The 15,245-nt window shown below is 41.7% G+C and overlaps 1 protein-coding gene across 1 annotated transcript in view; it reads left to right on the top strand.

The window, feature by feature from the left end:
* Nucleotides 1-5,907: 5,907 nt before the first annotated feature.
* The window catches only part of LOC147455412 (large ribosomal subunit protein uL18c-like), a 50,659-nt gene continuing 41,321 nt past the window's right edge, over nucleotides 5,908-15,245 (top strand). Inside the window, exons 1-2 of the mRNA XM_086513711.1 lie at nucleotides 5,908-6,250; nucleotides 6,352-6,546. Of these exons, the coding sequence (XP_086369837.1) occupies nucleotides 6,143-6,250; nucleotides 6,352-6,546 (303 nt within the window). The 5' untranslated portion in view covers nucleotides 5,908-6,142. The remainder of the gene's footprint in view (nucleotides 6,251-6,351; nucleotides 6,547-15,245) is intronic.

Here is a 15,245-nt window from a genome sequence, read left to right on the forward strand (position 1 = left end):
TTTTCTTGCAACTTGTGTGTTGAGTGCCCTCCAGGATATGAATGTCTTTTGGATTGTGGTGAATACATTATGAGAAGATGAAGTGGGCTTATTGTATCATTTTCACGATGCACCATTGGTAGTGCTGTATATACTCTGCACCGTTCTTATCACTTACCGATTGAGAGGCAAGCCATCTGCTAGCACTCAGTGATGTACGGATAGCAAATGTAGAAGAAGTTTCTCATGAGCACTCTCTTAGAGATAGGAGCAATGTTCTTCTGCTATGCGTTGTAGCTTCAAGTTTGTTACAGCTTTGCGTGCATGATGCTTTCTCAGCACTAGCAGAGAGACGAGAAAACACAAAGGGGGATTTACCTTACAGTAGGATCAACCATAGGATCTTATCTTTTCACTGAATTTAAAGAAGGCAATGGAAGAGACCGAAGCCTGTTTTTGGAGAGTGCATGTGCGCTGATGCTCACAGCCAATGCAAATGCATCGAGCACAAGTAAGAGTGCATGTGACCCACTACATATGGCCCAAACAAGGAAGATTTAAATGCCATAGATTTGGGAGGATATGAGTGTGCAGATGTAAGAAAGCTTTGTATGGGTTGAAGCAATCTCTTCGTGCTTGGTATGAGAAAGCTGACACTCATTTCGTCAAACGAGGCTTTCGTGATAATAGTCCAACATAAACCACATTGTATATACTTCTCACAGTGGTTCTTTATGTGGATGATTTGCCGATCATTGGACCAAATGAGACATATTGTTGAATTTAAGGTTGATTTGAATGCTACTTTTAAGATGAAAGATTTGGGACTGTTGCATCATTACTTGCGTAAACAGTTTAAGCAGTGTGATGGCGGTATTGCCTTGTGTCAAAAAAGTTACATAGAGACATTGCTATGTAAGTTTGGACTTGAGGATCGCAAACCTATCGCCACTCCCATGGAAACGCGTTTGAAATTGAGTCTTCATGATGCTGGTGATCCTATAGATGTCACTCTTTACCAAACTGCTGTCGGATGCCTCATTTATGTATGCAACACGAGGCTAGATATTCAGTTTGTAGTCTCACATGTCAACAGATTTATGCATAGCCCAGGGGTAAGCATTGGCGGACTGTCAAGAGGATTTTTTGCTACTTGAGTGGCACTTTACATCTTGGCTTGTTTTATCCCAAGGGGGGATCATTGCCGCCAGACTTACATGCTATTTCAGACTTAGATTGGGTTGGTTGTTTTGACACGCAAGTGTCCACAATTGGTTTTTGTTTCATGCTTGGCAGTTCACGTATATCATGGTTGAGCAAGAAGCAACCTATTGGCCACTTCCAGTTGTGAGACTGAGTATAAGGCAGTCTTCACAGCTACGATTGAGTGTGTATGGCTCTGACGCCTTATGGATGATTTGGGTGTTGGACAGGACACTGCCAACACTATCTACAATGACAGTCAGAGCGTATTAACAGTCAGAGTATATTGACAGTTGCGAGGAACCCAATTTTTCATGCTCGCACAAAGCACATTGAGGTGCATTACCACTATGTGAGGGAGAGGGAGGCTCTCAACAAGAGAGATCAACTTGGCTTATGTGCCAACACAAAACAATCTTGCAGATCTTTTCACAAAGGCATTGTCTTGTGAGAAGTTAGAAGCTTTCCACAAAGCTTTGGGTTTACTCCTTTTGGTGGACTGATCATGTCCTCATGGCATGACACTTCCCTTTATTCTATGTGCCAGCTCTTGTTCACCACATCACTCCAGGGGGGATTTGTTACCATGTACATGTGGTAGTGATGTGTGTGAACACACTTACGACCGCCGGGGCATTTTTTCCCTCACTAGGAGGTTTTTCCCCCTGTACATTATTGTATATATGCCCATCACTCTAGGGCTAACTTATCTTTCCATTGCACACTAAGCAATACACTCTCTGTTGTAACTTGTGTGCCTTGAGCTTCCTTCGTCTTCTCCAAGCTGTGTGTGTTTTTGTGAAACCCTAATTCCAACAGCAAGGTAAAGCGAATGATGCTGCAAAGTTGGAAGGTAACATGTCCCCAAGGTGATAGTACAATACAGTTATAGAGCTTAAGAGGAAGTGCTACTTCAAAGTTTTCTACAGAGCTCAATGTCTATTGCAAGGAGCCACATTAGAAGAACGATACTATATCTTCAAAATGTCAACAATAGGCCTAGTGTTAAGATTGAATCTAGTTTAAAACATGGACAAAGATGGCCAATGTGATCTTTGGCTATCTTAGGTTTTATTGATCAAATCCATTAAGTAGATGGTGGGTGATGGACATTACATGTTTAAGTTCACATGTAATTAGTTATATTAACAGTTTCCTAGGCTCACAGTGGAATACAAAGGACTTGTTCATAGCATTAGGAGGACAACCTAAAGATACACGCACGAAAACAAATCTACACCTAGCACCGCCAAAGCATAAGGAGATGTGTGATAAGTTGAGAATGTTAGCAGCCCAAGAGGAAGCATTGGAGAAATTCCAAAGAATAACAAGCTAGTGGCAACTAAAAGGACGTTAGACAAGAACCTTCCTAGGCTAGCTGATTGGAACATGGATATGAGGCATACATGTGGAATCATTGCAAGGCATCGTCCATTCACCAAAGGACACTCCACATGTTTGGCCTAGTCCAAAGGGAAACAATCTACTTGTGAAGGAATTGTCTCCACTAGTAAGAGATGGGTTTGAGGATTTGATTGCCCATGGAGGACTTGCTTCTCAAAGAGGGTGCACGAGTTAGATGCTTAGGCCACCGAGAAGGAGGGGAGGAATTATTCTTATCGATTAGCACCATCAAAGGTTGCATATACTCAAATCAACATGACATTAGACATGCCCGCAAAACTCATTGGAAACATGGTATAGTAGAGGGACATAAGGATGTTTTCACCATTGAGCCCTTGGCAGATCGTGCTAGTACACCTTCCACTACCATAGAGGTAATACTACAAAGAATGCCGACATGTTTGTGCATATAATTTCAAACCAGCATGGGAAAGAAAGCATCCTCTCGCTTATAAACATGTGTAGTTTTTTTACATTTGATTGTCCTTAGTTAAGATGTGAACAACAACATGCATATCCATCAACCTTGGATGCATGTCTATCCGCCTTTGGCAAATACAATAAATATTTTCAAAAAATATATGTACGATACGGTAACGATCTATAATCTTGCATTTGATTTCACATTTGCATTTATTAATTTTGTTTGTCTTGTGAAGAGTTGTATTATCAATCTATTCATTTTATTGGCTTCCTGTTGTCTTTTTGGTTTTTCGTTCTTGGTTTTATAATACGGTTCGTCTTCTATTCCCTTGGAGCTAGGTTGGTAGTTATCATATGGGTTTACTATAGCCATGGGATCTTGGTGCATGGAGCGTAACACACTATCAAAGCCAAGATTTCTCTCATAGCTTCTTCATTGCCAACCCCACCTTTTTCTATAGCAATGCCTAAGAAAACATATAAATTACGCCATCTCATCTCCACTATCTCACCCCTGATATGTATATTCACATGCACTCTATCATCTCTACCTTTTACAACTTTGAAGGGTTAATGTTCTCTATACCTTTGGAGGGACCCTATGTTGGCAAACAAGGGTGCCCATGCTAGAGCACACATGCACAAGAAAGCAAGAAATGAGTATGCGATAAATCTGAGTGACACTATCCTAGTATTGAAAATTTGTGAGTGGATAATGATAGTAGTTAGTGGTGGGGAATTAATGGCTAGCGAGACACATGCGTTCAATCTCAACCTCCCACTTAAAGGACATGTTCCTTTAAGCTAGCTATGGACATACATACATACAAAGTGTGTAGGCCCTAGGGGTTGTAACTATATGCCCATAAGTACTCAACATGTTTTTTTTCTTTATATTTTTTCTTTGACTACTATAGGATGATCGTATACATAAATTCTTGCTAGAACGCACCAAGATTTGATATTTATTATGCAAGCACATTTAGAACAATACAAGAAGTTATTTCAATGAATGGATGAGCATTGTAATCATATGGCATGTTAATGTTACTTCTTTTGCCTAACTCTTGTCATGACAGTCTAAATGTACAAAACCAAGCAAGAAATCTAGAGGGACAAACATCTAGAGAGGTCTCCCATCCTAGTACTATCAATACACATGCACTCTTAGTTGAAATATTTTTCAAAATGCTCTAACCATCTAGATCCCCAAACCTTAAGGTGATAGAGACCTCCGATCTATCCAATTTGACTCATCGTACGTGTTGGCAACATTTACCCGACATCCCTCCTTGATGCCAGTTTTTCGAGGATCATTAGAAAGGACACAACACACGAGCCAACTTTGCTAGCCAACGAGTCTTAGAACTCACGAATGCAAGCCACTTCACCTTTAAAGTGCATGCAAAGGCTGAGCACAGTGTTCGCACGCTCTCGTCGTGCTCCAAGCCTACCCCCTCCCTTCGTTTCCGCGTGAAACCGACTAGTGCGCTCGCATAGGACTTCTGCAGCCGAAAGAGAGGCCTGCGCTCTTGCCGCCTCCATCCAGTTGCTGCCAAGACTGCTTGCTGGCTAGGCTCCGACTCCTTTGGTCTCTTGACTCCATCATCTTCTCATTGGTTGCATGCCATTGTTGCTTGCCTTGCTTCTTCTTGTACTTGGTTTCTCTCTTGGAGCCTTTAGACCTTCCCCTGCATATGGTGCTCGCCTCCATCTGTCGCATGCAGCAGCACGCGCGATCCCTCTCTCCCCCTCTCAGCTTCCGCTTGCTTCTGCTTCGGTTGGCTCCCATTCAAAGCCCTTTAGCGTCCTTCTCACACACGGACACACATAGGTGTTTGGGGGCTCCAGCCCGCCTCAGGCCTGCGCTGCTCTGTAGCCAATCTCTCGCACACCGCAGGCCTTTACGTTTACTTTTGCTTGCAGTTGGTGATCTTTTCTAGTAGCTGCTGCGCTTGTCCGCAACAAAAAAATATCCTCTCTGCCACTTTGCTTTCCTATTTGACTGCAAAAGAAGGATCTTTTAAGATTCCTTACCTTAAAACGTGTAGATTTACAATTGAGGCAACATCAGGGCTAAAAAAATACATTTTTCCTGACCGGAGAAAATAAGGGCAAACTTGAAATTCTACCGGTTTTTAGGTCAAAATTTGAAGCTTTTGCCGGTATTTACACTAAAACTTGTGTAAATTCGTTGGTTTTCTTCAAGGCAAGCTAAAAATCTAATTGGGATTTTAGAATTTTTACCAGTTAAAATACATTGTACCCCGGTTTTTTTTCTAACACTGATTATTATATAGAGATCATTTATTGAGACCATTAACTCACCACCCATTTTGCGTTGAAGCAACATGGTTATCAGGTACATATCATCAATTGAGGTTTTCCTTAAACTGGTTACTAGGGGCAGTCTATGCAAATGAGTAGATGCAAATTGTAAGACTCACTCACTTTGAACGGCATCCACCTTTATATTGCACTTACTCTCTTCATATAACACATTAACTTTTTCCAAAGTGGGATGTACTTTTTGGCCTGCTAAAGAAAGGCCATAGTGTTGGGCTAGCTAAGGCGTCCTTTCACGGATGGCATCCATGTGGACGGACAACAATTTTCGAGGTGAGAAGGCGTGCGAAAATCAGCTTGGAGCCGTCTGCAATTGCAACTGAACCACGTGACTTCACGAGATGGGAGATTGGAGTCGCGAGGCGGAACGCAGAAGACGGGTTGGGGCTTGTCAGAGCTCAACAGTTCCATCACCTTGGTTTTGTGCAACCTGTCTCTTCAGGCTCCTGCGCTTCACTAAATGCAGCCATACTCCTGCAGATCCTCCTGTGTACCTTTCTCCTGCAAACCCTCAATTGCCTGTGAGTGAGAGAGAGAGAGAGAGAGAGAGAGAGAGAGAGAGAGAGAGAGAGAGAGAGAGAGAGAGACGCTCACGGTGAATCTACTTGAAAAATGTATATGCCCGTATGTCTGCTCAATGTGCTATCATGTGAGTCGAACATGAGAAGGTGGTTCTGGTTGGTGATGGGCATGCGTTTGGCTAACTATGTTAGAGAAACTTTTGCATTGTGAAGCTTAGTGGAACGACAGAGGGCCCCACCTTGCAGTGTTTCGGTCGAACCAGCACATGTATGCCCAGGTCATTGACGACACCAAGGGCTGTACCCTAGTCTCTGCCTCTACCATCCACAAATCTCTTCGAGATGAACTTAACCTTATGGCAGGACCTACAATTGTAAGTGCTTGAGTTTTGAAAAGTTGCAAGAATGAGTCCATTTTGATGAATTTGTACAAGGTTCTTTTCTGTTAATTTGTTCTGTATGCTCAATGCATTAGGATGCTGCCAAGAAAATAGGCGAGGAGATTGCCAAATCCTATCTTGCCAAAGGCATATCAAAAGTAGCTTTTGATCGAGGCGGTTTTGTGTACCATGGTCGTATCAAAGCACTCACAGATTCAGCTAGGGAGCATGGCTTGGACTTCTTGTTGAAGATGATGAAACAGGAAACAGAAGGAAGACAGCAACTCAGAGTAGGAAGAAGATGGAGAAGGAGAAGACACAAAGCTTGTGTACGAGATCTCTGTAGTCTATCTCTCTGTATTAGAATAATAGTGTATACAAACTCAGAGCTACAAAGCTTATATGAAACCCTAAGAGATAAGGTGTCCTTTCACACCGGATGTCCAGGGGGAAAAACCCACTGGGAGAAAAGTGCCCCTGGTGAAGCGTGTATACACACTAACACTACTACATGTCTACAAATCCCCCCTGTAGTGATAGTGTGAATCCGTACAAGGTAGCAGATCATCATGTGTATGAGAGTAAGCCCAAAGCTTTTCGGAAAGCTTCAAACTTTTCTCGTGATAACGCCTTCGTAAATAGATCTGCAATGTTATCCTGTGTAGGACAGTAAGTTAGTGTGATCTCCCCTGCATGTAGCCTTTCCCTGACATAGTGGTAGTGAACCTCTATGTGCTTTGTTCTTGCATGAAATACTGGATTCCTTGCAACTTCCATAGCACTCTGACTATCAGTGAAAATGGTAGTGGGTGCCTGTTGACACTCACAAAGATCTGCCAATAACCTGCGTATCCATACACAATCAACTGTTGCCGTGAAAGCTGCCCTGTACTCAGCTTCACAAGTTGATGTAGCCACTGTGGGTTGCTTCTTGCTTAGCCAAGATATACATGCATTTCCCAAGAAAAAACAATTGCCACTTGTGGAATGTCGTGTGTCAAAATCATCAGCCCAATCTGAATCGCTGTAACCAAGAAGCTGCATAGAACTGTGCTTTCCATACATATCCCCCCTTGGAAAGAACATGGCAAGATTAGGGGTACCTGAAAGGTAACGAAGTATGCACTTCACAGCCTGCCAATGATGCATACCTGGGTTGTGCATAAATCTGCTTGCTTGTGAAACCCCAAATTGAATGTCTGGACGAGTGTTGCCTGCCAAATATATCAAGCAACCAACGGCTGCTGCATAAGTATGTACATCAAAAGGTTCTCCAGCATCATGCATGCTCAACTTTGATCCAGTTTCTACGGGTGTAGAGATTGGCTTACAATTTTGCATACCAAACTTGTCCAAAATGTTATGCAAATATTTTGCCTACAACATGTATATGCCATCTTCTGATTCCACAAACTGAATACCCAAGTAATAATGTAGCAAACCAAGATCAGACATCTCAAAGGTTTTTCTCAAAGCATCTTTAAACGCTTCAACTTCATCTGCAGTATTACCTGTAAGAAGCATATCATCCACATAAAGTGTTAGCATAATGAGAACTCCATCTCTCTTTTTGACATACAAAGTACTTTCTGTTGGACTATTCTGAAATCCCTGGCCAATCAAATAAGTATGTATCTTCTCATACCATGCTCTTGGAGCCTGTTTGAGACCATACAAAGCTTTACGCAATCTACATACCTTTTGCTCTTGACCTTTTACAACAAAACCACTTGGTTGACTTACATAAACTTCTTCTTGTAAATCACCATTCAAAAAAGCAGTTTTGATATCCAACTGATGCACTTTCCAACCATGATGAGCAACAATTGCAACTAGTGATCTAACTGTGGACGCACGAGAAGTAGGAGCAAAGGTTTCATCATAATCTATGCCTTTCTGTTGCGCATAGCCTTTTGCCACAAGCCTTGCTTTGTACTTGTCAACAGTACCATCTTGTTTCCTTTTTACCTTAAAAACCCACTTTGTACCAATAGGCTTTTTACCTGTAGGCAAGTCCACTAGATCCCATGTATGATTCTTATGAATAGAATCAATTTCTTGCTGCATAGCATCTTTCCACTGAACACACTCTAAAGCTTATTCAAATGAATCAGACTCATCTGCATCACAAAGAGTGCTAAAGCAAGCCAAATCTACTTGCTCTCTACCAAAAGTAGTACCAGCACGTGTTTTTCGTGGCAACGGTGCATCCAACTTGCTATTTTGCAAAGTTTTCTGAACCCATTTAGGCAAGGTTCTTTCTTCCCTGAGAACTTCTTGCTCTTCACGCACAATTTCCTCTACATCATGAGGTGTCACATGCTGATCAAAAGATTGATCAAGATTATCAACCTGTTGTGATTCTTGATTCTCCACAAAAGAAGGAAGCAAACCTTCAAATACATCATGTGTCTGCATATGAGGTACATCAAAAGCAACCATAGGTTGAGCAGTAGTTTCTGCAAAAATTACATCACGACTTTCAAAAATCTTGTTTGTAGCAGGATTGTAAAGTCTATAACCTTTACTTCCACTACTGTACCCCACAAATATACATTTGATTGCCTTATTATCAAGCTTCCCACGTAACTGCTGAGGGATGTGACCATAAGCAAGACAACCAAAAACACGAAGATAACTGACTGAAGGTTTTCTGTCATACCAAGCTTCATATGGAGTAATGGTCTTCAAGGCACGAGTAGGACACCTGTTCAAAACATGTGTTGCACAAGCAACTGCCTCCATCCATAGCTTAGGAGACAAACTCTTAGCCTTGAGCATACATCTAGCCGTCTCCATTAAAGACCTGTTCTTCCTTTCTGCAACACCATTCTGTTGTGGTGTGTATGGCATAGTGCATTGGTGTTTAATGCCTTTCTTTCCCAAAAAATCCTTAAATGCACCTGACATGTATTCACCTCCTCGATCGGTACGAAGAGTCTGTACTTTGCAACCTGTTTCATTTTCAACCATGGCGACATAATGTTGAAAAACTGCAAACACATCTGACTTTGCTTTGAGTGGATACACCCAACAAAACCTGAAAAATTCATCAATGAAGGTCACAAAATAAAGGCTGTTTCCTATAGATGGAGTCCTCATAGGACCACATACATCACTGTGTACAAGCTGCAACTTTCGTGTCGCTCTAACTGAACCATCCTGCGAAAATGCAAATTTGTGCATCTTTCCAAGAACGCAACCTTCACATACATGTCTTGGTGGCATCTCCAATAAAGACAAATCATGCACCATATTGTGACGTTGTAAAGTCATCAAACTGCCATAACTAACATGCCCAAATCTAGCATGCCACAACTCAGCATCCTGCATGGCTTGAGTCTTTGTTTCTGCAATACATACCTGAATTTGCTTTTCATAACGATCTAGCAAAAATAGTCCATTTTCCAGCGTACCTGTAGTGATAAGAGAATAACCATTCTCTCGATCTCGTACAACACATCTGTCATCCTAAAAAATGACCCGAAGACCATTTTTTGCAAGAGAGGATACAGACAACAAATTCTTCTTGATCCCTGGAACATATAAGACATCTGGCAAGCATAAATCTGAACCATCTAAAATGATAATCAAAATCTTACCAACGCCTTTGATTGGATAAGAAGCATTATTTGCACATGTCACCTTCTTTCCTGCTGGAGCTACATCCAATGAACAAAACAAATCCTTCCTTGAAGTAATATGCCTGGATGCACCACTATCAAAGTACCAAATCATTTGTGTCTTGTCAACACTGTAAGCAGAAAAATCTGAACATACTACAAAAGCATAAGAATCCTGCACAAAGTTTGCAGACTCTTCTTTAGTTGTAGAAGAATCACCAGAAGCTGAAACAACCAAACTTGACTCTTTCTTCTTTTCTTTAGCAATTCGCTTTTTACACTCACTAATGTAGTGACCAGGTTTCTTGCAGTAGTGACATTTACCTTTCTTCTTGGACTTGTCGGGATCACCTTTAGACTTCTCTGAAGATTGTCCTGCACTAGACTTGGAGTGATGAGCACTCTCTTTACCCTTGTTTTTGTTCTGTACAACAAGAGCATGATCCATACCATCCACCTGTAAAGACTTGTTCTTACGTGATTGATCCTCCTGCAATAGCAAAGCCACTAACTCTTCAAAATGAAGAGGCTCGGGATTAGCTCGCAAAGACAGAGTCAAAGAAGTCTGAAAAGTCAAATAAGATGGTGGTAGTGAATTGAGTGTTTTGGAAACCAAGTCCTTCTCTGGAATCACTTCATCAATGCTAAGCAATTGCTCTTTAAGATCCCTGATTTTTGTAAGATGCTCGACAATATCGTCACCTTCGTCCATCTGTATTTTGTCAAGTTGTTTCTTCAAAAACTCTATTCTGGCAGCGTTTCTTCCTCCAAACATAGCTTGCAGAGTGTTCCAAGCATCCTTAGAAGTTCTGCAAGATCTGATATGTGGTGTGATTGTCCTCTTTATGGTTAAGGCAATCACAGCCATAGCTTGTGCATCTTTAGTATCCCATCTCTTTTGCTCTGGAGTGACTTGTGAGGGTCCTGCACCAACAGCTGCACCACGACCAGGCGTGGCAGGTGCAATGCTAACTGGACGAACTTCATCTCCAGATACATAATCCCACAATCCTTTACCAACCAAAACATTTTTGGCCATAAAAGACCAAAGAGAATAGTTGGTACCATCCAATTTGTCTTCAGATGTAAACGCACCAAAAATCTCTTTCTCCGTAGATTGAGCCATACTGTGGATGCACACAAGAGAGCAAAAGAACCTCCAAGAGATTCACAAATATCCTCTCCAATCCAAGCAATACTCTACACAAAATCTCAGCACAAAGCTAAGACAAGCTGCTTCCCAAAAGAACTGTTTACCTGAAGAAAATCTGTCAAAAAGCACACCCTCTTGATCTAAATGCCTCCAAAAGGTAACTTTTGCTACGCTGCTCAGAACAAAATTCTAAGGGCTCGAACGGCTTCGAGAGGGGGGTAAAACTGTAGGTCACCTGCTCAGAATACTCCCGGAACGTCGAGGATGCTCCCACGAGAAAATTTTCCGAAAACTGCCTGAAAACTCGCGCGCGGACGCGAAAACGCAAGTAGAGGCTCTGGAAATCACCTCGCTCTGATACCAATTGTTGAAGATGATGAAACAGGAAACATAAGGAAGACAACAACTCAGAGTAGGAAGAAGATGGAGAAGGAGAAGACACAGAGCTTGCGTACGAGATCTCTGTAGTCTATCTCTCTGTATTAGAATAATAGTGTATACAAACTCAGAGCTACAAAGCTTATATGAAACCCTAAGAGATAAGGTGTCCTTTCACACCGGATGTCCAGGGGGAAAAACCCAGTGGGAGAAAAGTGCCCCTGGTGAAGCGCGTATACACACTAACACTACTACATGTCTACACTTCTAAATGGTCTGATCATACATTCCTGCTGTCATGTGCACCATTCTTTACAAATTTTGTCGTGAGAATCTTCTCCAATGGCATGCCATCTCAAAAGAGGCTACCTTGGGCTGTAATTGCAAGCAAAGTCCTATCGATAAACACAGTAATATATGCTCCCTTCTGATTGAATGCCACTTTTTGGATGCTCTGCCAAACTCAATCATGTGATATTGTATCATTCAACCAGTGGATCCGCGGGAAAAGCCTTATTCAGACTTATCAAATTTTCTTGGCTTTTTTACTGTTTTTAATAAGCTTGCGTCTTCAACAATTATGTGTCAATGGGGTTTGATTGTGAACACTTGTTTTGGGGTTCAAAAATACCTTCAACAGTTGGTGGCAATCAAAACGCCTCTATTTTGATTTTGAGGTTGCAAAACTATAGACTTAGTTTGATCTTTCCACAATGCTGAAGTACAAGGTGGGGTGTGAGTTTTTTTTTTCCCTGTTAGTCAAAATGTCTTTCATTTCAAATGGCAATGTGGAGCTTACGACCTGTGAATGCCTACTGTTGATACTATTTCCTTCAGCTTGTTGCTGAATGCGTTTTTCCGGGATGTGTACCTATTTATGATCCTAGCATTCAAGACTTGTGGTTTTCCTAGACTTGCATTGTTCTGATTTGTGAGGATAGGGGCACAAGCTCCTGACTGAGCTTTCTTTGGTTCGCCTGCCTATAGATGCTCAATGTGGCACTTGATACCTCAACGGTTATGCTTAGAGAAGTAAGGTGGTTTTTCCTCTATGAGAGGTTTAACAGAGTGATGATGTTGTAACTGCCGGATTGGAGAATGATAGTGTTGTTTAAAATTTGTGGGCGTGTTTTTCTGCAGCTCCCAAAAGTAGTACAATACATTAGAAAGTGGTTATTTGTTAGTACTTCAATGTCAGGTGCATGGACTGATCGCATTGGTTGTATTGATGACTATGTCAACTCTCTCTCTCTCTCTCTCACACACACACAGACACACACACACACACACACACACACACACACACACACACACACACACACACACACACACACACACACACACACACACACACACACACACACACACACACACACACACACACACACACACACACACACCAGTTTTTCTTTTTGCTTCTTCAATGCACATGTAAAATTGACCAAGGCTATGTTGGTGGTGCCAATATTTAGTCTTTCTAATGCCTGATTTTATCCAATATAACTGTGGCCTGGGTTTTTTCACGTGCACAGCATGTCTGTCCTTTAGAATCTCTACAATTTGGGAACAATTGTTTGACATGTAGGGAAGGTTTTATTTTGATGTTTACATGCAATCTCACTAAACACATCGAAAACGTCAGGTCTTTGCAAGGGCTCAGAAAAACATGTGCACGTTGTTCCTACGCCCTTTGAGTCTCCATGTCTATCCTACGAAAGAGAAGGCACCTGAAAACTGAAGGGGTATGGCTTTACACTTTGGCTAGAGGTTATCGAATGAAGAACCTATCGAGTGTGGTCAAACCCATGGCAAAGTTTGTAGGTGTTGTTCCCAAGGCTAACACTTCAGGTCCATTCGAACCATTACTTGTGCCTCACTGGACGATAATATGATGAAATTTGGTCAAGTTTGGACGAGCATTTGCCAAGACTAATGTGAAGACTCTCAACCTACCCCCATCGAGATGATATCTGTCATGGGTGTTTTGCAGCATATGCTCTCTTCCCTGTAATGTATAGTCGAAAGGATATAAAAACACATGCTTAGCAATCTATCAATGCTTTGCGATGAATCAAAGCCTCGTACTTCGGGCTCTTATCAAAATATATATGCCTTCCATCCCTTCATTGTGAGAGAAATACACGTTCAAAAGTTCAATCAGAACAAAGCCTTTGATGATGTGTTGTGCAAGCTATCTTTTGGCAAAGATTTTCCTTCTGAGAAATGTCAGAAATTGCTATGAAAACTCATTGAATTGCTGGGACCATGATGACGCCAAAAGAAGTAAAGAAATTGCATTCCCCACGACTGAGGCGGGTGGTGTATACCCATCTCCAGTATATGTCCATCCCTGCCATGCTAATGAAGTAGAGTTGCAAATACATGGAAAAAATCTCATTGTGGGCAGGCCCTCGTGATCCCTCACCTTGTTTTTCAAAGCTTTCTCCAATTTAGCTAATACAATCAAGTCCTTGACACTAAGTGACACCTATATTTAATGCGGGGAGGGGTAATGAGATCAACGGTTGGGGTTGGGGGCGGGATTTCGAGGCGCACTAAACCTGGCCAGCGAAAAAAACAAGGTGCGTCATCGGAAAAGTGAGACATGTTAAACATGGCCAACGGGAAAAATGAGGCACAGCAAAGAGATTTGAACGCGTGACCTCGTCATCTGAGTTTAGAATCACATGGGCTAACCACCTCACCTGCGCATGCATTGTGTATCCACAATTGTTTTTACAGCATTATTATAGCAAGTTAACATGCATTGCCTAGGCTATCCAGGTTTCGTACGTGTCCAGGTTTAGTTTTTGATTTGATATTTACGGTTGCGATCTTCTCGATTTTAGCACGTGAACTTATCCGCCTTTGATCCCATTGCCTTTGATTTGATCCCCACCCAAGAACATTGTACTCTCTATTACACACTTTAATAACCTTTGTTTTATATTATTGCCATTAGTTGAGACATTTTTACTTTGTTAGCATAGAGCTACCATTCAAAACTCTTCATTCTAGATGTTTTCACTTGGCCTATGGTAATATGTGTCAAAGTCGACGATTCGGAAATGTCGAGAGAGAGAGAGAGAGAGAGAGAGAGAGAGAGAGAGAGAGAGAGAGAGAGAGAGAGAGAGAGAGAGAGAGAGAGAGAGAGAGTCTCCTGAACCAATTGATACAAATACAATGGGGACTGAGGGTTGCTTATATAGAAACCTCTGTAAATTGACCTACCAAGACTTTGACAAATAAATAAAATAAATACCTAAAAGCCAAACTAAATATTGGGATCATATTGGGGAGTTTACTTGAGATGCCAAAACTCTAACACCTTCATTGCAGCTCATAGTGGACATCAATAGTGAGACCAAGTTGATCAAGAATCTACCATGGACACCCCAGTAGCTGTAGACTACTGGATACACCTCGGATGTGCTACCCTCAACTTTGTACCTTAGAAGAATAACATCTTGAACATCGGTTGCCTTGTAGAAAATTAAACTATAGACCACACTACGTCCAAGAATCCCCATTCATGAACTGTGAACACATTACGTCCAAAATATTTTCCAGACAATGAACTTTGAAACACATCATGTCCATAATCCGACCAACAACAATGAATTATTGCACTCATCCATAGTGTTTTAGATACATCTAATTGGTTCCTTGCCATATGCATGCACCTTGAACTCCAACCCACGGGTTCAAACACCGATAACATGAACTCCAACACAAGGGTCCAAATTAATTACACGGAGCACTATTTGCCCCTCTCTACCACTCACAAGCCTCTCTCTGGATAAAGCTAGTGGCAGTAACTACCCTTTGACTAGAA

The sequence above is a fragment of the Adiantum capillus-veneris genome, chromosome 6, assembly GCF_014529385.1.
Source record: "Adiantum capillus-veneris isolate H3 chromosome 6, ASM1452938v2, whole genome shotgun sequence".
Lineage (NCBI taxonomy): Eukaryota > Viridiplantae > Streptophyta > Polypodiopsida > Polypodiales > Pteridaceae > Adiantum > Adiantum capillus-veneris.